Genomic DNA, 25074 nt, shown 5'->3' on the forward strand with positions numbered 1-25074 from the left:
TTATTGTTAAGTTTGGATCATTAAAAAAATAAATAATATTTCACAAAAAGGGGAAGGTTTTCTTTCAAGCATTGTGTGACTCTACATTGTATTACTATTCTTTTGTGCAGACAAAAGGCAATTTTACATTGCCAAATATAGTGTGAATTGTACTTAAGATATAAGATGTGCCTTCTAATAGATAAGGGATGTTTCCATCAATTCAAAGATTAAATCAATGCATATTCTTAACTTCAATCTATTCTTAACTGCAACTAGACTTCAGTTGCACCTGTTTTAAATGACAAATACTACATAGCTAATGCACCTATCTGGTCACGTTCAGGATTTGCCTATAAACTGAGATCACGGAGAAAAACAGTAATTAATAATAGGACTCTTAACTAAAACAAGTTTTGCAGTATGAATAATGTCACCTGCATAATACACACCAGATTGAGTTTTTTCCCTGTATACACATCTAATAATGTCTTTTCTCCCTCAACACTACTTTCTGTTTTCATGGATAATGTGGGTTACTCCATTCACAGTATAATCTGAGAAGGATTGTTTCAGGGTTAAGGCCTTGAGGTTTTGAGACTGGATTCTATTGCTAACATTGAAACATACTTCCTATGTGATCTTGGCACCCCATTTAGACTATGGTGCTTTCCCATGTGGGTGGGCAGATCGAGAAGAGCCAGTGTGTGTCTAACTAGGACAGAGCATGGTGACAGCTTGGGCTAGCTACCCTCGTATGTACCCAGTGTATCTGCTGGTTTGTATTCAGGCAGCTAGCCTGAGCCACCACCTGTGCCACTGTGGCCACACTGTTATTTTTAACATGCTAACTAGAGCAGAGCTAGTGTGTGTATGTCTGTCTGGGCTGGGAGGCCTGCTCCCTCTACTGTGTACACATACCCTGAATCTCTCTGAATCACAATTCCCATATCTGTGAAAGGTACACAACAGTGCTTACTTATACCACAGGAATACAGTGGCTAACAATGTTTGTGAAATGGACTGAAGTCCACAAGAAAAGTGCACATTAGTAGTACTGGTCTACAGAATATGGATATAAGCAAGTAGACGACTATTCAACTACTCGCGGTTCCCCCACCCCTTGCTGCCTCTGTATCAGAGGCAGCGGGGGCAAGGTGGGGAGAAACAGGAGCTAGTGCTGGGGTGAGCCAGCTCAAAAGCAGCCAGGCTCCCTGCCGGGACTGCCTGCAGACAGGGGCTGCTGGACCTGGCTTGAGCCAGGACTGAGCAAGCCCAGCTCATTTTCGGCTTGCAGTGCAGTGCAGAGCCACAGTGGGAGGTAGCTCCTAAACTTAGCGCAAGCCAGAACTGAGCGCTTCCTCCCTCAGGGTATGTCTACACTACAGCGCTAATTCAAACTAACGTAGTTCGAATTAGTTAATTCGAACTAAGCTAATTCGAACTAACGCATCCAGACTAAAAAACTAGTTCGAATTAGCATTTTGCTAATTCGAACTAGCATGTCCACATTAAGTGGACCCTGAACCGGGGTTAAGGATGGCCGGAAGCAGTGCCGGCAGGGCATCAGATGAGGACTTAGAGCGTGGAGATGCTGTCTCAGGCTAGCCGAGGGCTGTGCTTAAAGGGACCCGCCCCCCGCCCCCACCCCAGACAGACAGTTCACAGGGGTGCCCCCGCTTGCAAAGCAGTCTTGGCTTGGAGTGCCCTGAGTGCCCACACTGGGCACATCACAGCACTCGGCCATCAGACCGGCTGCACTTGCCGCAGGCTGCCATCTGGGGAGAGGGGGCAATTGGGGGGCTGCAGGAGAGCTTCCACCCCCAGAAGCCCGCAGAGCCAGCCCAGTCCTCCCCATTGGGGGCTCGTACCCCATTCCTCCCTCACCTTCTTCCACTTACCCTTCCCTAGCCCCCCTTCCTGATGTACAAAATAAAGAAAACATGTGGTCAAAAACAGAATCTCTCTTTATTGAACAAAACTTGGGGAGACTGGGAAAAGGAGGTGGGAGAGGGGAAGAGAGAGGGTGGGAGAGGGGAGGGCAACTACAATGATCAGAGGTTTGGAACAGGTCCCATATGAAGAGAGGCTAAAGAGACTGGGACTTTTCAGTTTAGAAAAGAGGAGACTGAGGGGGGATAGGATAGAGGTCTATAAAAGCATGAGTGGGGTGGAGAGGGTGCATAAAGAAAAGTTCTTCATTCGTTCCCATAATAGAAGGACTAGAGGACACCAAAGGAAAGGAATGGGTAGCAGGCTTCAAACTAGTAACAGAAAGTTGTTCTTCACAGAGCAAAGAGTCCACCTGTGGAACTCCTTGCTGCAGGAGGCTGTGAAGGCTAGAACTAGAACAGAGTTTAAAGAGAAGTGAGATAAAGTCATGGAGGTTGGGTCCATGGAGTGGTATTAGCCAGGGGGTAGGAGTGATGTCCCTGCCCAAAGTTTGTGGAAGGCTGGAGAGGGCTAGCCTCCCACTAGTTCGAATTAAGGGGCTACACAGCCCTTAATTCGAACTAGTAAGTTAGAACTAGGCTTAGTCCTCGTACAATGAGGTTTACCTAGTTCGAACTAAGCGCTCCGCTAGTTCGAATTAAGTTCGAACTAGCGGAGCACTAGTGTAGTGCCTATCAAAGTTAATTCGAACTAACGTTCGTTAGTTCGAATTAACTTTGTAGTGTAGACATACTTAGTGACTAATCACGTAGTTGTTAGAAATTCTATTGACTACACATTTATCTAATTACTCACTTCCTAACATCCCTACTGCAGAAGAACAATTTGTGTGTTGCACACAAGCTTCAGAGATAAAAGCAGAAGAGAGTCCATCCCTTCCCCGACGTGCGGACATTGTTTTTAGTGAAAGCGAAGCATGTGCACGGGAAGGAGAACGTTCTCTCACAGCACTTCCTTCCAAAGACAAAAGCTAAGTGGATGGAATGGACTGGAGATTTGGGGGATTTGTCTCTCTGTGTCATTAAAACTCAAGCTACTTTGATTGATAATATGGGCCAAATTCAGAAGTGACGTAAGTAAGATCCTATCAAATTCAAAGCCATGAAAAATGCATTAAGACCATGAAATCTGATCTCCTCTCTGAAATTTGGTGTGATTTTAACCTACACTATAAATAATTCATGGAGGAGAACAGTGTTTCTCAAATTGAGGGTCCTGACCCAAAATGGACTTGCAGGGGGTCACAAGTTTATTTTAGGGGGAAGGGTTGCAATATTGCCACTCTTACTTCTGCCTTAAGAGCTGGGCAGCCAGGGAACAGTGGCAGCCAGGGTGGTAATACCATGCCATGCTATCCTTACTTCTGTGCTGCTCCTAAGGATGGCATGGTACAGTACAGTATTGCCATGCTGACTTCTGCCTTCAGAGCTGAGTGGATGGAGAATGGCGGCTGCTGACTGAGGGTCCAGCTCTGCAGGCAGCAGTGGAGAAGTAAAGGTGGCAATACCACACCATGCCATCCTTTCTCTGCGCTGGTGCTAGTAATGGCTCTGCCTTCAGAACCGGCCTCCCAGCCAGTAGCCTCCACTCTCCAGCTGCCCAGCTCTGAAAACAGTGCTGCTGCCCACAGCAGTGCAGAAGAAAGAAAAGCAGTACTGCAACTCCCCCTACAATGGCCTTAATACCCCCCACAGCTCCTTTTTGGGGCAGGAGCTCTACAATTACAACACGGTGACATTTTAGATTTAAATACCTGAAATTTTGTAATTTACTATTTTAAATACCCTATTGCCATGAAATTAACTAAAGTAGACCATGAACATGGTAGGGCCCTAGACATAAGGAGTCAAAGACAGTACTCACAACTTCTTGCCACTGTGGTTAATATTCACTATCATTTCTATTGCCTCTGAATTTGGATATTATGTGATGGCAATTCAGTCATCTATATGACAAGTATTGGTGATCTCAGTCCAGTCCCCATTGGACTGCTGTAAACACCCAAGCTAACACCACAAGTGACAGACACATTGGTGTGCATGAGCCTGATGACTCACCTACCACCTCAACACCAGGGCTACGTCTACACTACATCCCTTTTTCGTAAAAGGGATGTAAATTAGACATATCGCAATTGCTAATGAAGCGGGGATTTAAATCTCCCCCGCTTCATTAGCATAAAAATGGCTGCCGCTTTTTTTCGGCACGGAGCTTTGCCGGAGAAAAGCACCAGTCTAGACACTGATCTTGCGGAAAATAAAGCCTTTTCCGAAAGATCCCTTATCCCTCTTGAAATAAGGGATCTTTCGGAAAAGGCTTTATTTTCCGCAAAATCAGAGTCTAGACTGGTGCTTTTTTCCAGCAAAGCTCTGTGTGGGGAAAAAAAGTGGCAGCCATTTTTATGCTAATGAAGCGGGGGAGATTTAAATCCCCGCTTCATTAGCAATTGCGATACATCTAATTTACATCCCTTTTACGAAAAAGGGATGTAGTAGACATAGCCCAGAGGTCTTCCTTTCTAAAATCGAAGCTCTGGCTCAGAAGCACGGGGAGCAACTTGTACGACTGCTACTGCCCATATTGGCCCTGTTCTGTGGGTCACTAGAAGGCTCTGGTGTCCAACACTGTCAATCCAGCATTTCCCACAGTATAAGACCAGTTTAATTTTTTTCATTAATATTGGGCATGTGGGGCTGTCATTGCTTACCACATAACTTTCAAAATAGGAAAAGCACTGTTTCCAGCACCACAACCAACCTGGAATTAAAACAGAAACAAAAATGAACACTAAGCCTTCAGATAAAGGCTATATCTCAGAGGGTTAGTCCCAAATTAACTGAAACTTTTACAATTGTTAAAGAGGCAAAAAGGAGTAAAATTACTTTGTTGCTCCTTAAACCACAACTCTCAGAAGCACTAACTCTTCTGCTATTCTCATGGGCCAGGATTTGGTTCTACAATCTCTCCCATGAAAAGATTCTTCTCCCAGAGGCAGTTGCACAGGAAATTGTACAGTTTTGTTGTATAATTTTGCTATTCTGTCACAAAGCACTGGTTTAGAGTGAAAAAATATTTTGACTGGGATTTTCAGACAGGCCTAAGGGAATTAGGTGCAACATTCTCTGTAAGCTGTGTGGTTGGGAGCCACCGAGGAGAGATTCAAATGCCACCCAGCGAATTACCAGAGCACCTACAGCCAACAGCATGACTTTCTTTTGATGGTGCACATCTGCATGCGTGCACATAACAAAATGTATTCTGCAACTGGATGGAAAAAAATTACAGGGAACATTGCTTAGGAGCACAGCTCCCAACAACTTTCAATGGGAACTGGGCATCTTTCTTGGGTGCCTCTGAAAATTTCAGGTACAAGTCAAAAGTACTGTTATGAGCTCTGAATACCTGTTACCTTGATCATTACTAAGCAACCACTATATTTGAAGCCATCATTTGGCGTTGTAAATTATGCGTTGAATATCTGCAGTAAAGTACCTCTAGTATTCTGTAAGTAGCACCACTGCCAGGAAAGGATTCTTGCTTCACAGGTTCTTGTTCACAATTCTTAATGTGTTTGTTGTCAGCAACAGGTTCTGCTTGGTTTTTGTTGTATGCAAGTCCTTGTATAGAAGTTAAATCATCCACCAAATTATTCTGGCAATAGTCTTTGCCAACTTCAAACATTCTAGGAAAGCTCATATTTGTGCAATTGTTTGTAGCATTCAGTTTTGCATGGTCCCAAAATTTTTCCTCTGTATTCATCTGATCTTTTCTTCCTTTTGGAAGAATTTCGGGAAACTCCAGAAACAACCAATTACGATCCCTGAAAAAATTATTTTTATGAATCTTGTAAAATTCATTCCAGTATTTACTAGCTTCTCTTTCATATTTGTCTGGAATTAAAAAGAGAGAAGATGGGCACTTAACTGACATAATAAAACAATATGACAATTAAAAATTAAACTAGATAATAGCCGAGATAAAAGTTAAGAAATCTGATGCTCTCCACATGGTGTTTAAATGAAATATCAAGACTTCTAACCCCGTTCTTTTGTCTTTCTTCAAGGAAACTCTTACAGGATTTTAAAAAGGATTTTACCTGCATAAAGACTGAAGGATGCTTTCTGCATCATTCATTCTATTTTTGTTTAGTCATGCCCAAGGAGAATGTCACCAAAATGCAAAATAACCTGCTTACCTCAGTTGTATTTCATATAAACCAACTCCTAAAACTTCCATTTTTATAAATAAGAGATACATTAATTTACATCAACTATAAGGAAGGATATATAGAAATCTCGAAATGGGTTTGTAAAATATACATGCGCAGCAAAATATTAGTTTGCAATTCTCTCTCTATTATGTTATTACAAATCCACTCCTTCAAAGCCATATTTACCAATCACTATTATTGCATGTGGTCAACAGCAGCACACACTCTTTTAACCAGACCTTTGATGTGCTACCTAAAATGATAACATGTACAGGAGTAGGAGGAATGCTTGCTTACTTTGTAAAACTTTTAAAGAGATCTGCTAAAAATTGGCCATTCACGTTCAAGAATTCTGATTTCTGTCAATGTATGTAGTATTTAGTACATGATTTAACAACACAAATTCAGGGCCACTAATGCTGTATCACATTTTCCTGTCATTTTCCTTTGTATTTTAAAACAAAATTGCCCACAATCACTCCCACTTTTCAAAGTTAAATAAAGCTCAGAGGAACTAGTACAGGTGCTTGGATTAGGAGAGGTAGTAAGACATGTCAATGGGCTGAAGGAATACCTTGTACTAGAAATCTGCATAATTCAATACTAAAGAGCAAGATCCACTCATGCTTAGTAACAGTGCAGAGTTGTTTTACACTGTAAGTACAGAGTTAAATGAGGTAATATGTATTGGATTCAAAAGTCTGTCTTGCACTTGTATCCACATGATGATAAAAATGCAAAGCCAAGTCTCCTGCTCAAAAAAGTCTTAAATTAAATATCTTTGTTAGATTCACAAGTTTTCCTAAATATCTGACCAAAACACAGTTAAAAACCCTTGCATTTAACTTCCATGAAAGATTTCTAGATTTGATAGCTTGTTTAATACAGGAGCACAATGCTTAATATTAAAACCTTTTCATTCAAGTTCATTATTAACACTAGTTTGCTGGTCAGTCTTATGGGTTTTTTTGTTTTAATTCATCCTTCACTGTGTTGTGTCATTGCCAATTAGTTTCCTATCAATATGACAAAACCCATCATTATTAAATTAGTTCATTTAACAATTTCTTTATACTTCGATTGGAAAAGAGTGTATTACTCATCAAATTCAACCCACAGTGCTCCTGCGCAACTGTTCAATTTTGTGGTTCAGGCATAGAGTCAAGTAATGTGGTTTCCCATCTAACGAAATTATTAACTTTCCTTTCTTAATACCTGAAAGTTTCATAAGTAAGACGTGTCAGTCTATCTCCTGAATCATGTTTTTACTAGCTTCTCTTTATTCTGCCCAATTGTAGCACTTTCCAAAACCTGGGAAAGCACACAGTTTAGTGGTGCACTGAGCTTCTCAAATTAAGACCATGAAGAAATTTGTTACTTTGCCTAATTTTTAAAAATACACTCTTCAGTGCAGTTACGCTGCCACAGCCTGTAGCCATAGGTGCAGGAACTAGAAGTATGGGGGGTGCTGCCCACCCCTACCACCTTGTGCAGCAGGCGCTCTGCTGCCAACCCCATGTGCTGGCATTTTGCTGCCAGCCCCATGTGCTGGCATTTTGGTTCGAGTCCACAGGCTGGGGGGCCTCTGCTGCTGGCCCGGGGCTTTGCTCCCAATCAAAGCTGGGGTGCGGGTTGACAGCCATTAGGGGGCTCATCACCCTCACTTCTAAAAATGTTCTCGCGTTACTGCTGGTAGCCCGGCTTGAGAAAAAGCTGAACGTGCTAATGAACAAACCAAATGCCCCCATGTGGTGGTATCAGTCCATTCAGTTTTGCATTTCCTGCTTGTATTGAGGCTTGTCACCACTGATATTACAGTGGTGTGGAAAAAAAATCATTTTTTCTTACTGCAGTGTCCAAGGTACCAAAATACCTGCTTCTTAGCTTTAGTCTAGTTCATTGGTAATAGAAATAAGCCAAAATGTGCTACCACTTACAGAACCAATCTGGAGTTTTTAAGACAATATTACTGGCAATGCTCACCTAATTCAAGTTTTAAATAGAGCAGTATTTTTAAAAAATTTCCTTGGATTCTTACATTTCTTGGCAATAAACAAATGAGTGCTTATTAATTTCTATCAAGTGCTAACTACATTATAATTTACTTTAGATGAGGAGTAAGAATTTCACATTAGCCACCTGTGCATACAGTTAGTTTTTCGGCCGGGGCTCATTTTCCTCTGTTTTCAATGAACAGATGAAAATATTAGATATAACGTTTCTCTTTTAAACTTTGAATTTGTGGATTTAGATAAACAATGAGAGGATGGAAAGAATGTAAAAGAGCAGGATACACAAAAGCATCTGAATAGGTTCATTTTTCAGTTAGTTGTACAGAGTCACTCCCATTAATCATGCTGGGAAATGCATGTCCTGTTCTCAGGGTACTATGCTATAAAGAAATACGTGTTAGAAAAAAATCCCTCAGTCCAAGTTGTTAAAAGCAACGAAAATTCAAACATACTCCAACATGTGTATCAACTAGGGATGTCAACATGCAGTCGACTACAAGATTAATCAATAAGCCTAGGTTTATCACTCCCCTCCCTTCCTGCCTCTGTATTAGGGAGGTTAAATTTAGATTAATTAACTAATCAAATAGTTGATGAGATTTCCATTGACTATTTGATTACTCAATAAGGGTGCCTCTGCCCCCCAGGGAGCATGAGGTCTATGCGGAGCTCCCTGCAGGGCTTCTGCTTTTGAAATGTACAAGAGCCCCACTGGGCTCGCTCTCTCTCTGATAGAGGGAGGAACGGGGGGAAGCGACTAGTTGCATCACTACCATAATTTAGCGAATATACCCCGTGGGTTTTAGCTGTTTGAGTAAAAAAAAAAAAAACCTTGTATACCCCGTGCATGAGTATAACCTGCAAGGTATACGAGATTTTTCTGTGCCGGGGGTATATTTGTTAATTTATGGGGTGGGGGGGAGGGGAAATTAGCCTCCCCGGTTCCTGCGCAGCCACCAGCCTCTGGGCGGGGGAGCACTCATCCCTCGGTTCCTCTGCAGCCGCAAGAAGAGGCGGGGGAGCAGGAACCAACAGCCGTTGGGCGGGAGAGCACTCCTTCACCCCCCCACCCCCCCCGCCCTGTTCCTGCGTAGCTCTAGGAACCACCAGCCTCCGGGCGGGGGAGCGCTCACTGCCCAGAGAGTTGCTGGTGAGTAAAAAAAAACCCCTCTATATAACCTGCGCACAACTACAGCCCGCGCGGGGGGGGGGGGGGGGGGGGAGGAGGAGAACGCGGGGTTTGTAAAAAAGAATATAACTTATGGGTTATCTTCACTAAATTATGGTAGTCAACTATCCGATAAGCTTTTGGTGATTGCTACTCTGTATCAGAGGCAATGGGGAAGAAGGGGAGTGGAAGCTAGAGCCTGTGAAGAGCTGGCTTTAAGCAGGCGCCCCACAATCACCAAATCTGCCTGTCACCTGTGCTGTTACCTCTGATAGAAAGGCAGCAGCGTGAGGTGGCAGGGGGCTCCCAGGGAGTTGGTCCAGGAGTACACTGACTGCTGACCCTGTTCCCGGGGACTATCAAATAGCCATGTAACAGCTAAGATTTCATGTGGTTACATGACTATTCAATTACATGACATCTAACATCCCTAGTATCAATGTGTGTAGGCTCATAATGACAGTCTAGTTTGACGAAGTTCAAGTCCTGCCATCCCCATTGATACCCCTATACACACAAAATCACTGTTTTCAGAATATCTTCCTAATAATAGAAAGATTATCAGCCTCCAAGATTAATGCTGCAATAGATTTAATGCCTGAATTCTGGGAATGTACAAAAACCAAATAGAACAAACCGAGGATTCTGCATTTCTTGCACATGGAGATCTCCTTCCCATTCCTACAAAGAACACTATTCATGGAATAAAGAGCTGCAATATTCTATATTGCTGATTTTTCATTGAAATATGCAGTATAACCTGCCTTACTCGCCTCCTTCATTCCAGTAGCTCAGAAATTCTGCAGTACGTGCACGTGTGGAGGCAAGTGCTGATTTTCAATTGTGGGTAACTGAGTCATTCGGGATATGAATTCAGTGAGATCTAACTGTGAGCAGAAATTCTACTGTGAAAATGCCTCCAGTGCATGTATGCTTTCACTTCTGTAAGAAGGTATTCTACAGACAAGGCAAAGCCATGAAAATTTTAATTCCTTTTCTTCCCATATCCACCATCCTTCTGAAGAGGGAATTTACAGCCAGACAAGGAAACAACTCAGTTCACATGAGTCACTTCTGAATTATAAGAAAAAACATTTTCTGCCTAGGGATTGAGCACTATGTCTCTAAAGCACATCTAGCACAAAATGTCTAGGGCATAACCTGGGACCAGAAATCCATCTTAGATCTCCTGGGAGACAGCACTATGCACATCTACTGGCTCATTAAGCTGATCTGCAATCAAACAAAAAACAAATGTGAAAATCTTCATGAGAACTTAAGGTTTCATTACCCCAAATGACTGGAAATGCACTCCTTTTCACTATGGTGACAGTATAAGCAACAATGTGGGGTTAATGTGAAGCATTGTAAAGGTGAGGATTCACAACTCTGGAAATCATAATTTGTAGATTTCATCATATTAGGCTGAGGCCTGTTGCCCTGGAGAGAGGTAAAATATTTTAAAAGGATAACTGAATAGCTAAGTAAAGGTGAATGTTTTTGGACAAGTTTATTGTGGTTAATAAGACAAAGATAAATACGATGAAAAGGTGGATTTAATCAAGGAAAAATATAAATAAATAGAGAGCATTCTTTGGAATTATGGTTAATTACCTTGATCTTCGGGGTCAACTCGCACAAACGAGTTCTCTGTAGCTTTTTCCCTGGCCCTTTCTTCTTCTTCTTGGGTCCACTGCATGTGGTCCCTGCAAAAAGACAGTTACAGAACACATTTTAATATGATTTCTCTATAGCCTTTTTTGGGGGGGGGAGGAAGAAGTGGGAACTGCTTACATATTAACTACATTGTATGTTCCAGGGTCATATAAATACTTTCTAGTGCAAGATAATTCTTTAGCTCATCTGGATGCAACCTGGAACTCCTACAGTTCTTAAGTTTAATTATTTTGCTTTGTTCTGTGTTCCAGCAGCCTCTGTACTGGCAGCTAATATAAAGTGCTCGCCTAACAGAGCACCCTACAAGCTGATTATTTGAATGAATCTGTGGCATGTTGTCTTTTGTTGCTCTCTCTGTGAGACGTTCTGTAGCTATCCCTTTACTCTATGATTTGTTCTCACACTGGCCATGATGGAAATCATAGTGCTGCTTTTTTATATTTTTGTAATTTTTTAAAAAAGTCATTCGACTTACCTTGCATTTCTCTATGTTGTTTTGTTCTTGCATAAAGCTGAATCATTAAGTTGAAGCAATATATTGTATATTACATTCCAACCTCCCTCCCCAAGTGCATCACCTTAACTTTTCCTCTGTGCGTTTACAGTTATACAATCTGGTATCCCACTATGTCCTACAGAACTGTAATTTTAGAAACATATACAAAAATTTAATACAAAAATATTATTCAATGGTTTGATGAAAGACATTTGCCATTTCTATGTTTGCTTATGGACTACAAATCATGGATACAGCATCCAGAAGGATGGTGCTTTGAAGCAATTAATAACCAAGCATGAACAATCAGACAGGAATAAAGATTCAGATCTCTTGGCCAATTAATAACTTGTAAATGTCTACCAGACTGGAGTTAATGAATACTGGAGCCAATGCCCTAAAATCACACTATGCCTGTGTCTCCAAAGCACACTTCAATTTTTTGCAATGTGAGCAAATTCCCAGGACTGGCACAGATTCAAAACTGTGAGCTTGTTGGAGTTGAAAATCTAAGCTTTTGTGTGTTACAGAAAACGATGAATCACCAGTGACATAAATCTCAATCAGTAAAATGATTAAACATAGATGTCCAACTGCAAATAGGGCAAAATAACTGGCATTTTGTTTTCTTCACTGGATTTAGCATGCACCTTGTCAGTTAACTCTGTTTATATGCATTTATTTTGTATCTCATGTTAGTTGCATCTTGATTCAGTTTAGCGGACCTGTTAGCACAGCTTCTGATCCAAAGAATACACTTGTTAGTAATATTTATCATGTGAAGGGCCAAAGTTCAATTAAATAGGAAAATATTCATTGCTAAGACAGGGAAACACTTTTATCCACAAATTCTTATCCAGCCTAAATGGAAGAAGGAAGACCAATCAGTAGAGCCCTGCATAGTTACAAAGTTTATATCCGCATCCATATCAGCAAAAATGAGCCATGGATATCTGCATCCACCTGTGGATTTAAAGCAGATATCCACAGATTTGCAGGGCTCTACCAACCAGTTTCTTAAAAAGGTGAGATATGCTGCAATGCTTTGTGGTTCCAGAACACATTACTGTGCCATGTAAAACTGTTCATCTTGATCATACAACAAATTCATATAATAAGTGGAACAAAATAAGGCTCCGACCCAGGCTAGTGCTGAACTCCTGAAATTCCTATTCAAAGGTAACTCTCAGATCATGCCCTAAAGACCTACTCCTGATCCCATCAGAGTCACTGGCAAAAACTCATTTACTTCAGCATAAGCAGTATTGGGACCTAACTGGTTTACTTTAACTTCTTCTTAAGATTGTTTGAAAACTATAAGCTTTGGGAGTAGCATCTTTCTCTTCGCTTCCTAGCAAATTTTGGGTACTGCTATAATAATCATCTCAAATCCATACTAGCGATAAAGGTTAAATTTATTTTATCTTGTAAATTAAATTTGAATAGAACTGAATTCTTCTGCTTTAAAATGCACCAGACGCTTTTTTTGAGCATATTACTAACCATGCTATACTGATTTTCAAATAGGGTCAAGTATCATTCAAGACTCCCCCAGTTAAGTTATTCCTGAAATCATCAGCTTGTGCTATGTTCTTCACAATTGAAAATAAAATTCTTACATCATGAAGAAGGGGCTATGTGACCTGAAATGCGGAGCAGGGAGATAGAAACAAGTCAAGCCAATTCTTGAATGTGAAACATAAAAACTAAAAAATACAAAAAGCCTTCTGAAAGTTAAACAGCAAATAGATATGGCAAACAGACATTGATGTTGTCAGCATTACATAAGGAAGTTTACACATAAAGATGATCAGAGACTAAGATGTGGACAAGCCTGCTTTCCATAACAATTAGGGTATGTCTACACTACACTGTTATTTCAAAATATCTTATTTCAAAATAGTTATTTCGAAATAGCTTATTTCGAAATAACGCGTCTACACACAAAATGCATTTTGAAATAGCATTTTGCTATTTCGAAATAGCATGTCCACACTGAGTGGACTCTGAATTGCATTAAGGCTGGCTGGAACCAGTTCCGGCAGGGCACCAGGTTAGGACTTACTGTGTGGGGCTGCTGCCTGAGCCTATCTGAGGTTTGTGCTTAAAGGGAGCCCCCCCGACAGCCAGTTCTCAGGTTTCCCTGCTTGCTTGTCTACTTCAATGAGGGACAGTAAAGCATTTTGTCTCTGCGTGCTCTGCTTGCCCTCACTCGGGACACCACAGCACTCTGCAACATGTAGCCAGAGCTGCCCCTGGGCACTCTGGTGCTTCTCACGGACACGTTGCTGTGAGCCTGGCTGCACTTTCTGCAGGCTGCCATCCGGGAGGTCCATCGGGGGCCGTCAGTATTCAGGAGGCCCTGCAGTAGAGCTTCCACCCTGAGGAGCACTAAGAGCCTCCCTGGTCTGCCCCACTGGGGGCTTGTGCCTCATTCCTCCCTCACATCCTTCCATTTACCCCTCGCTAATACCCTTTCTGATGTCAAATAAAATAAATGTATTTTCATGAACACACCCACTCTTTATTTAATAAAACTGGGGGGGGGGGAACGAAACTCTGGTGAGAGTGGGAAAAGGAGGCGGAAGAGGGGAGAAGAGAGGGTGCGAGAGGGGAGGTGGAAACCTGAGAGGAGGGTGCTGGAAGGGGGAAGCAAGGGGGAGGGGAAGCTCAGGGTCTTGCTGGACCAACTTGCTTGTCATGCAAACCTGCTCCTGGGTTTGTATGTGGCCTTTGGTGGCCAGGCTGGCAGCTATCCTGCCATAGACGGCCGCGTTCCTCCATCTAGTGCGGAGATCATGGATGTTGGAGGCATCCCCCCCAAAACCTGAATAAGTTCCATTATCTCTACCCTGAACCAGGAAGGCTCCTGGGAGCTGGCAGACTGCTCCTGGAGAGTAATGGAGGGCTGGCTGCCAGTGGCTTGCTGGCTCATGTTTTGGGGTCACTGGGTCAGGGGCAGTGACTACTGGCTCTGGGCTGGCAGGCTTGGAGCTGGCACAGGCACTGTGGCCAGAGTCTACCCCTTTAAGGGCTCCAGGAAGGGGGGAAGGGAGAGAAGTGTTCTTGGTTGGGGCTGGAGTGGCCACCAGGGCACCCTGGGAAGACTGGAGGCCCCCTATTTCAAAATAAATGTCTACACAGCACTTATTTCTAAATAGCTATTTCGAATTTGGCGTTATTCCTCGTAGTATGAGGTTTACCAAATTCGAAATAAGCGCTCTGATGTTTATTTCGAAATAGCGGTTCGGCTGTGTAGACGCTAGGAAAGTTATTTCAAAATAAGGACTGTTATTTCGAAATAACTTTGCTGTGTAGACATACCCTTATATATTTTTTCTCTCTTCAGATGCATGCTTTCTTTAACAAGTCTTTGTTATGGGTAAAGCAAGGAAAATCGCACCTATGTCTGATTTTGCTGTGTTTCTCTTAGTCAATGATGTAAGAGAGTAGGGGTGGGAAACCTCAGGCTCGGCTTGCCTAGATCTGGTCCCCGAGGCTCAGGGCACCCCCAGCATTGGGGAGCCCACGCTGTCGCTCCAGCTGCTTCCCCAACCCCTGGGGCTGGAGCATACAAAGTCTATTAGGCTGGGCCCCTATAGGCTCTTGTGTGCAATCGACACTCTCTGCATTCCTTTCTCTTCTGTTAGGGGCCACAGTAAGGATCCCCTCCCCCCCCCACTTCTCACTTGTGTGCGGCCCCCAACCGATTTTTCTGTGGGTCAGCAGCCCCCAACCCGAAAAGGTTCCCCACCCCTATAATAGAGCATGTTCCACACCCATTTGCAAAATGTGGTATCCTTATACCACAGTTTGGACACTGAGGTTCAAGACTGATGGTAGGTAAACATATAGAGTGTGACCCTAACCATGGAGGACAGGAAGACCCAATATGAGAACAACAGCATAAGTAGCACACAAGTAAGGTATGACTGTTTGGCGGTAATCCTTCCATGTGCTCAGAAAGCCAGTAGTTCCTATGCAATACAAACTAAACTCTGCTCTCAGTGACATGGGTGTAACTGTTATTGACTGGAGCAGGAATTACACATATGTAACTGAGAACAAAATTTGGTATGAAATATAAAAGGAAACTTTGTCTTATAAGCCACGAATAATGTCTGCAGTCCCCTAATAAAATGGAAAACAAGAATCCCTTTGCCAACATTAATTGAAATCGATGCTTAAATGTGCAACTGGCTATTCAATTCCCAACCATACAAGTGAATCTCATTCTGTATTTTGAGGGGGTTGTTAATTAATTTAATTCAGCCAGTTTACTCAAGCTGCTGTTCACAAGACACAGAGGAAGGATAAGAGATAAACCTGTAAAATAAAATAACAAAAATAATCAAATCTGGAGTCCTGAAGGAAGCCAGTTAGTCAGCACATGTATTACAAAGGGAAAAGGAAACTAAAGAGCTCTGGTCGCTCTTAAAAGACAAGGAAGTCTTGATAACCAAGGAATTTTTTTCATTTTCTAATACCTTACTTAACATAAGGAACAGCATTCCCTGACTATCCCACAGGGATATGCCTCATGCTATGATAATGTGCTTCAGGTATCATGGTGGCCTGAAATTTTCATTCTCAATTTATGACTTGTAGATTTTGTTCCAATTATATTTTCATTAAGGGGAACAAAAACTCTTGTTTTTTCCTGAAAGTCTGTATCAGATGGGTGACATGTCTCTCACATTGTAAGACTAGAATTTGGATGCTTTAAAGGAAACTGCTTGTCCTTTCCTACAGGCCAACTAGAATTATGATAAAACTTACAGAAATACTTTAAACACTTCTTTCAATAGTGCTCCCTACAGGGGCCCTACGAGTTATCCATCTCAACTCCATAAGGATAATATTCACTTGAGTATGTCTGATGTAAGATCCAACAATTCTACCTTCAGTTTTCCCACTTTCCACTAACTTTCCTATTAACATGGGGCCAAACTGCCCCCACATGAAAATCCAGCAGATTTCTGGCCTGATCAGAGAGCATGAATGGAAGCAGACATTTTCTGCACTGTTTTGCATAATTTTTCACTTCTTTAAATGATGAAAGATCATGCAACAAGAATCTACAGAAACATGCCAAAGCATAGAAGCCAAAAGGAAAGGATACAGGATTCCATGTAAGCAAAGCCCCATCTAATTACTTGACAGCACTCCCAATAAATCCTACATGGGTTTAACTGGGAAACCAAGATTAAATAAACCTATTAAACCTGTTAAATAATAGTACACCACCACCACATTAACCAGGAGAGAAAAAATTCTGCAAACCAGCAAATTATCTAATGAGCATCTTAATTACGCAGATTCTTCTTCTAAGATGTACACTCTCCTATGAATATGTAGGTAACTAAAAACAAAACTTGGAAACAAAGCTTGGACTGGCCCTTTTTATGCTTAGCTGTGGCTTGTTTTAAACAGTATTCCTCAAAGTGTTCCATGGGCCCGTTTTGGGAAAGCTACTAACAGGCCCACACGGCCGTATTTACCTAAAATGTCCATAACCATGGAGCCCTGCAGCTCCCATTGGCTATAGTTCGCTGTTTCCAGCCAATGGGAGCCATGGGGCTCCATGGCTACAGACTTTTGAATGCTAGTATAAGGATAGAGACATTCCCAAGGCCCCTTACTGGACAAATCCCAATAGAGAGGAAAGTGGGTGGGTCATGACATAGACATGTGCAACATTTATGAAGAACAATTGTTATAGAAAAGTAAGTAACTGTTTTTTCTTCTTTGAGTACTTGCACATATCCAAGCCACTGCAGGTATTCACGAGCAGACAAACATAGAGATGGGCTTGGTGTGCGCCTGACCTGTACTAAGAAAACCTACTGAAAACTGGAATTGTCCCTGGATTGGCATAATTGGCAGAAACGGCATAATTTAAAACAAAAGTGTGCACACATGATCAAGTTGCCACTTCACAAATGTCTATGACAGGTACTTGTGCCAAGAAAGACGTAGATGTTGCCTATGTTCTAATAAAATGTGCCAATACCTACCTGGTAAGGTTATATTAGCCAAACAGTAGCATAAACAAATGCATGAAGAGATCAAGGAAGAAATCCTCTGAGTAGCCATTGATCTGTCTTTAGCTCTGTTCACATTTGCAATGAACAACAGAGGTCTAAAGGACTTAGTATGTTCCAGACAGAAAGCAAGAATCCTTCTCATATCCAGTGAATGCAGTCTCTTGGGGGGAGAGGGGGGTTGAGGAGGAGAGGGAGAAAGAAAAAAAGGGGAAAATAAGAAAACAAAAGAAAGAAGACAAATAGACTGTCTGGTTAATGTGAAAATTAGAGACTACCTATGTGAGAAATTTTGGATGAGGGAGAATATAAATCTTATCTCTATGGCAAATTATGTAAGGAGGGCCTGTTACTATAGCTTTTAATTCTCTCACTATTCTGGCCACGGTAATGGTCCCAAGAAATGTTGCCTTAATACACAGGTGCAGCAGAGAGCAGGCTGCACAGTGCTCAAGAGCTGGTTCCATGAATTTTCTTATAATCACAGAATTCTAGAACTGGAAGGGACCTCGAGAGAGCATTAAGTCCAATCCACTGCCCTCATAGCAGAACCAAACACCTTCTAAGACCATCCCTGAAAGATGTCTATCCAAACTGCTCTTAAATATCTCTATTCAGGAGATATTGGCTGCTCCTGGGAGTGGTACGTGGCCAGGGAAGGCAGGGAGTCTGCCTGAGCAGCAGCCCTGCTACACCACCAAAGAACAGCAGAGACTGGGAGAGTCCCCAGGATAGACCAGTCAATTGCGATTGACTGGTTAGTGACCACTGTGTTAGCCTGTCACGTTACTGGATTTTAGGTGAGCAGCCAGGTCACTGCTGTGCCCATGGGGGGGTGTTTGCCTGAAAAGTTGGTACAAAAGTGGCCATGTGAGGTGTCAAACAAAAGCTTATTGTCTACAGATTCTGTATATGCTTTTCATATACCTGTATAATGTCTGTGTATGAAGTTATAAATATGTACTCTGTGTTGATGCTGAAAGATTCTCTGTCTGAGGCAGAGCAATGGGCCGGGAATGTTTGCCCATAGACATGCTAATGAGCAAAGCCCCAGGGAACAATGGACCTCTGGAGACCAAAGACACACCTGGCCACTGGCCATGTGATTCACTCCAGCTTGGAAGAAGCCAAGAGGGGATATAAATAGGCCAGGTGGCCGACTCCATCTTGGTGCTCAGCTCAGCTCTTCATCCCAGAGGCAAGAGTGCAGGGATCGAGGAGCCAGAATGAACAGTGGACCAATCTGACATAGGATGTACACCAAAGACTTTTAAGCCAGCAGTTATAACATCTCTGCTGCAAGCCTGCATCAAGAACTGGGAGATTCAATGCATGTAATGTATGATAATTTAACAACCTTACTCTCGTGCTTTTCTTTCTGGTAGTAATAAACCTTTAGATGTTAGATTTAAAGGACTGGCTCAGCGTGGTCTTGTGGGTAAGATCCAGAGGGTAAACTGACCTGGTTGGTTTCTTGGAACCGGACAGAACTTGTTCGGGGTAGATGAGATTGGGTCTTAAAACCCCTCACCTGTGGGAAAGCCCGGGGCTGTTTGGGGCACGGAGAGAGCTGGGCTATCAGAGGGGTTTTGCTCGTGAGGCTTCACGCTGGCCAGGCAGGCAGCTGAAGTGCTCTGTGGGAGTGGTTTGTGGCCTATTTGGGAAGGTCTCCAGTCTAGGGGCTGTAAGGAATCCCTAGTTTGAGCAATTCGCCGTGAGCGGACGCCCTCAGCGGTGCCCAGACCCGGCCCGGTCTGTCACATAGCCCATCAGCTGAGCAGGTCCTTTTCCAATCACCATAACTAGCTGAACTTGTCAGGACCAAGTTCAGATCCCAAGGAGGTATGGGATTTTGCATGTGTGGGTACAATCTGACCAAACCGTTTAGAGGTCTGGTGGTAATGGGTTTGGAGAAAAGGGATCTACTATCCACTGAAACGTGGAAGGCTGAACTGCCCTGCCAAATGCACTCTTATAGAACTAACAAACAAACTTGTAGATATAGAATACAATCCACTATGAAGTTCTGGGAGCCCACCCTGGAGATGTGCCTTTCTGATGGTACCAACACATGGAAATGCCAGGTAAGTGTTCCTAGTTGAGGGTTTTTTGCTATTTAGAAGAACTTTCTGAATGTCCCTTGAACCGGATCTCTCAAATGGTGCTAACTATGAAGTACCTACACTATAAAATTAAGGTCTCAGAGGCTAGGACAGTGGGTGCCTGTGGACCAGAGAAATGATGTCTGGATCTAACAGGAGAGACAGTGGAGGCTCGAATAGATGAAGCCATGCTAGTGCTATAAGGATGAGGCAAGCATGATCTCATTTGACTTCCAATAAAAACCAGGGTAACAAAGGAACTGGAGGAAAGGTATAGAGGAAAGAATTCTTCCAGAACAGAAGAAAAGCACCTGTCAGTGAGCCTGGGCTGAGACCTCCCAGGGCACAAAGCTGATGTCATTTTCTGTTTGGTTTTGTTGTAAACAGACCACTTGGGGAGTTCCCCAAAGCCGGAAGATGGATTTGCCCATGTCTGGGAATACCCTTTCTCAGTGATGAGCGCTTCTTTCCTGAACAAGGGGAGGGATAGCTCAGTGGTTTGAGCATTGGCCTTCTATACCCAAAGTTGTGAGCTCAGCCCTTGAGGGAGCCATTTAGGGATCTGAGTCAAATCTGTCAGGGATGGTACTTGGTCCTGCCGTAAAGGCAAGGGACTTGACTCGATGACCTCTCAAGGTCCCTTTCAGCTATATGAGATAGATATGCTAGGCAGAGCCTCTAACTTCACTTGACTTCAGTACCAGCACACTCAATAGAAGATCTAACTTGAGGAAGGCCCAAGGTTTTTTCTTTGGCATCAGCAAATGGCTGATGGGTTTATGAAGTGGATAGTTTGATGAGGTAACATGATCTTGGCAATTAACTGACCTTTCACTATCAGGGTAAATAGGCCAATGGTGGGAAGATAGGAGTTACTATAGAGAACTTTTTTCTGGGTGTCTGGTTGGTGAGTCCTGTCCATATGCTCAGGGTTCAGCTGATTGCCATATTTGGGGTTGGGAAGGAATTTTCCTTCAGGGTAGATTGGCAGAGGACCTGGAGGTTTTTCACCTTCCTCAGTAGCATGGGGCACGGGGCACTTGCAGGAAGATTTTCTGCAGTGGGTGGGTGAGATTCTGTGGCCTGCATTGTGTAGGGGGTCAGACTAGATGATCATAATGGTCCCTTCTGACTTTAAAGTCTATGAGGCATCAAGCAGCTACAGACATCTCTGCTGGGCTGCTCCATACCAAAGCTGATGTAAATGGGCTGCTTTTCCCATGTGATGACCCTGAAGAAGGGCAAAGCAACTCCTCCATAGGAAAGTACCCAAGTTTTGCTGCTCTGTCTTTTTGCAAGCAGGGCTTGAATCCTTTACAAACGTGATATTAGTAAATAATGTGGGATTCCTTCTAACATCTGAAGCAGGCTGGGGTTTCTGACTGGCAGAAGCTTAGTGGAAGTCCAGCAGGCGTAAACGCTGGTGTTCCAGTACTGATCCTGGTATTGCAAGATAAAGACTGGCCAAAATAGACCTAAAATGAAATCGAGCACTAAAAACTAGCTAAAACTAACATTGAACAACAACAGGATATAAAATATACACAAAAGGAGTGAGGGAAATACTTTTTACAAGTCTGGACTCATTCTGATAACTATCACAGGTATCAAGAAGGAACAGGGAGGGGAGGCGGGCTAACTCTGTCCTCTTATACAGTATGTAGTGGCAACAGAGGGCACTCAGACCACAATGACAGGTTCTTCTGACAGTACCAGTTGTTGATATTTCTCCATCAACTGTGCACAATGTATGCATGTGCCTACTGTGCAGTGGACATGCGCAACATCTGAAAGAAGATTAAAAGTGTTATGAATCAGTATCAAAGATCAAGCTTGAAGAATCAACTCACCACATGTTATGTTCAAAAACTTTAGTAGGATCAGTTAAAATCCGTGACCCAAGTGGAGCAATTGGTCGTCTGCTACTTTGGCATCTCTTTTCCTCTGGCATCATCTTACTTTTCCTCAGATATGATGCAGATAGCCTTTTAATGACATTCATTTTCATTACAGACCTGTAAAAACACAATCCACTGAAATGATAGCTCTGCTAGAACTTATTTGTATATGCCACTTACAAGAGACTTTGGCCAAGTTGTCAAGCTGCATATGGCTTTAACGATCCAGCATTTTTTAGTCAATTAAAATATTTTTTTTAAATTTTGACATCTTTTAAGAGTGCTGGAAACCCAAATAACCCAAAATGTGCTACTGCTACATAGGGGGTAGGAGGTAAAACTTGTCAATTTCTACTTGCAAAGTCCAATCAGACAGTGATAAAAAGTCACACACACACTGGTGAATAAGTATTTTGTTTTTCCATTTGAAAAATGTAAAATGTTATTAGTAATCAAATCAACAAAATTATTTTTGGATTATTTTGTTTTTATCTTGATGCTGTCTCTTTAAAAAATAATCAAAAACTGATCTGAGAGCAAACTATTTGTTCTAGTGGAAACATATTGTTATTCTGCTTGACATTTTTCACCTCACTCAGTAGGTTACAGTCTTCAAAGGATTTCATTCTAAAGCGGTTACCGTGGTTTCACTCTTTAAAATAGAAAGTGAAAGATTCAGAAATGTATTATATACAGTATAAATATGACACATTTCAAAAATGTCTACTGCATAATGTAGTAATCTGTATTCACTGCCTCATGTGAACTGAATGTTTTTAGATGTTAATGCTACATCCACATGAATTATAAAGTGCTTGAGATTTTTCTATTAAACATGTAATTCTAACTTTACACCACTGTATTTCTATATTATATATACTCAAAAATGTTAACTCTAAATCCGTTAAAACAAGTCTAATGAGCAAAGATGAGAAGTATGCTGCAGTTAGTACCAGAATTCTGTCTTGGTAGGGCTTTGTTTTGGAGGGGTTCTTTTTGTTTTGTTTTTGTTGCTGTTGTTTTGTTTATTTGTTTGTTTGTTTTTGTTTTGGTTATGTCCCAGTTAATGCAAGCTCTTTTTTTAGGAGAGGAATAAAAATTAAATGGTCCTCCTCCTATTTTTACTCTGATGTCTCTTTGTTCTTTTCTCCTTCAAGTACTCTGCATATAACAAAAAAAATGCTAAGTGTCATTATTTTAGAGTGCTCTCTCTGTATACAGCATGCATGTAAATCTAAGTCATGTAGCACTGAGAACACAAAATGTACTTACAAAGAAGCAGGCACTATTAAAATGCAAACATTCTCTGTGAGCTGGCTAAAAAATGAAGATTTTTATCTTAAGGAAAAAAATCAGTAATGATTGACCACGAGTCTTGCAAGGTGAACAAAAAAAGATTCATTAACATGAACATGTCTACACAAAGTTTTGTAAAGGAATCAGTTAAATAATTTAAACAATTCCTCAATTAAGGTATGCTTGTGAATAATTAATCATTTAGAAATGCTATTGTTTATTCATTTTAAGCCTTTAAGAAAAACAATATTAACATGTACTTGTACTTGTCTGAAGAGTTAAAAACAGTTGTTGTTTTCCTGTGTCAAATACAGTGGTACATCAGGGCTGCTGTACCTTCTCTCTAAAAGCTCCTTTATCAATAGATAGGTGCCCCCTTATTGCAACGTATGATTTCACAGGGTGAAGATATAGTACGTAATCATATAACACCTAATTTTTTTTTATCAAAACCACTCCCAATTTGATCAATTAACTTTGTCTGGTGGCAACATATTTGGGTAACTAAAATGATCACTCTAATTTACTAGCGGGCTGAGCCCTATGCTCGCTACGCTTGCCAACCCCCCTCACTCTGGCCGCTTTCTGGCCCTTTCAGAGGGTGAGAGCATGATGATGTCATTCTGTCACCCAGCAGGAAAAACTTTTTTTTAAATGTATAGAGACAATTAAACCGCTGCAAGAAAATCAGTTAGACTGTGATTCTGTAAAAACTTACACATCCATGATTTAATAGTCTATTCATTGGGACTAGGACTACCCGTGTATAAAGTTAAGCATGGATCAGGCCTTAGGTAGTTTATGTAGGATCAGGCCTTAGGTAGTTTATTTTATTTACAATAAAACAACAGATTCATATCCTGATAAAACTTACATATAGATTGCACAAAAAAGTTATTAGAAATGCTTCTGTACAGTTGCTAGGATTAAAAATTAATATACTCACTGCTTCATAATGTGAAATTTATATTATGGTAAAATTAATATTATTCAAAAATTCAAAAAACAAATCAAATCCCAAAACCAAACTGTGACCTCAAATTATTAACAGATTATACAGGTGCTTGGAGGCAAATTACATTATTACATTACATACTGTTTCAAAATCAGTTCCTTCTTCATTTTCTTGTCAAGGCCCGAATTCATGCCCTGAATTTTCTTTGCTACAGTTGATATTCAATACCGAATAATTATTCAGAGACTAGGCTAGTGACATAATTTTGGTTGGCTCTCTATCTCATTAAGAACATGAAAAGATGCACAGATGGGAAATACAGACAGGTGGCTAATATGATTTGGCATAAGTAACAGGTGAAACATTGGAATTTGTATGAGAATTTGACCTTTGTAGGAGAATTTGTAGCTGACTAATTGCGAAGCCTGCAATATTCAAAACACTGAAAGGATATAGAGGAAAAACAAGTGAACTATGGAAGCTAGAATTGATAAGAATGCAGAAGAAAGCCATGCTTAGCACTGACTCACTGATGGATCAACTGATCATGTGATTAATGGACAGTGCAGCCACTAAGAATAAAATTTCAAAAAGTACCTAAGTGACTTAGGTGTCTGAATCCCATTTTCAAAGGTGATTCATCACTCAATTGCTTCTTTAATTCATTAAAGGTCTATTGAAAGGGGTAACTACCACTTTGCCAGATATCTGCACACTGTGGCTATGTCTAGAATGCAAGCCTCTTTCGAAAGAGGCTTTTTCGAAAGATACTTTCGAAAAAGCCTCTTTCGAAAAAGAGCGTCTAGACTGCAAGCGGAATTTTCGAAAAAGCAAGCCGCTTTTTCGAAAGAAAGCAGCGAGTGAGTCTGGATGCTCTCTTTCTAAAAAGCCCTGTTGGCATTCAAGAATGCCTTTTCTCGAAAGAGCACTTTCGAAAAAAGGCGTTCTTCCTCGTGAAATGAGGTTTACCGCCGTCGAAAGAAAAGCCGCATTCTTTCTATTTAATTTCAAAAGAACGCGGCTGCAGTCTAGACGCAGGTGAAGTTTTTTCGAAAAAAGGCTACTTTTTTCGAAAAAAAACCCTGAGTCTGGACACAGCCTGTGGAATTGACATCAGGGAATGTTTTAATGTGTTGGTTATTTGATATAGAGCCACAGCCAGTAATAAGCAAAATGACTGTACACTTGATCATAATAGCAATAATAATCAAGCCTCCATTTAAAAACCCTTCATCTTCCCAGAAATTACCACCCACAAGATTTACATACAAAATTACCAACCAC

General features: G+C 41.6%; 1 protein-coding gene across 8 annotated transcripts in view; it reads right to left on the bottom strand.

The window, feature by feature from the left end:
• METTL8 (methyltransferase 8, tRNA N3-cytidine) overlaps positions 1-25074 on the bottom strand; it is a 205428-nt gene that overhangs the window by 11185 nt on the left and 169169 nt on the right. For 5 of the 8 annotated variants that reach the window (XM_075933619.1, XM_075933618.1, XM_006138982.4 and 2 more), the window contains exons 3-6: positions 21492-21656; positions 10937-11028; positions 5425-5822; positions 4640-4689 (exon numbers count right to left, since the gene is read on the bottom strand). In XM_075933619.1, the coding sequence (XP_075789734.1) occupies positions 4640-4689; positions 5425-5822; positions 10937-11028; positions 21492-21649 (698 nt within the window). In that variant the 5' untranslated portion in view covers positions 21650-21656. Of the gene's footprint in view, positions 1-4639; positions 4690-5424; positions 5823-10936; positions 11029-21491; positions 21657-22811; positions 22857-25074 lie in introns of all 8 variants that reach the window. The other 3 variants (XM_075933621.1, XM_075933620.1, XM_014581511.3) reach the window with 1 other exon arrangement.

This window comes from Pelodiscus sinensis, chromosome 7, assembly GCF_049634645.1.
Source record: "Pelodiscus sinensis isolate JC-2024 chromosome 7, ASM4963464v1, whole genome shotgun sequence".
Classification (NCBI taxonomy): Eukaryota; Metazoa; Chordata; order Testudines; family Trionychidae; genus Pelodiscus; species Pelodiscus sinensis.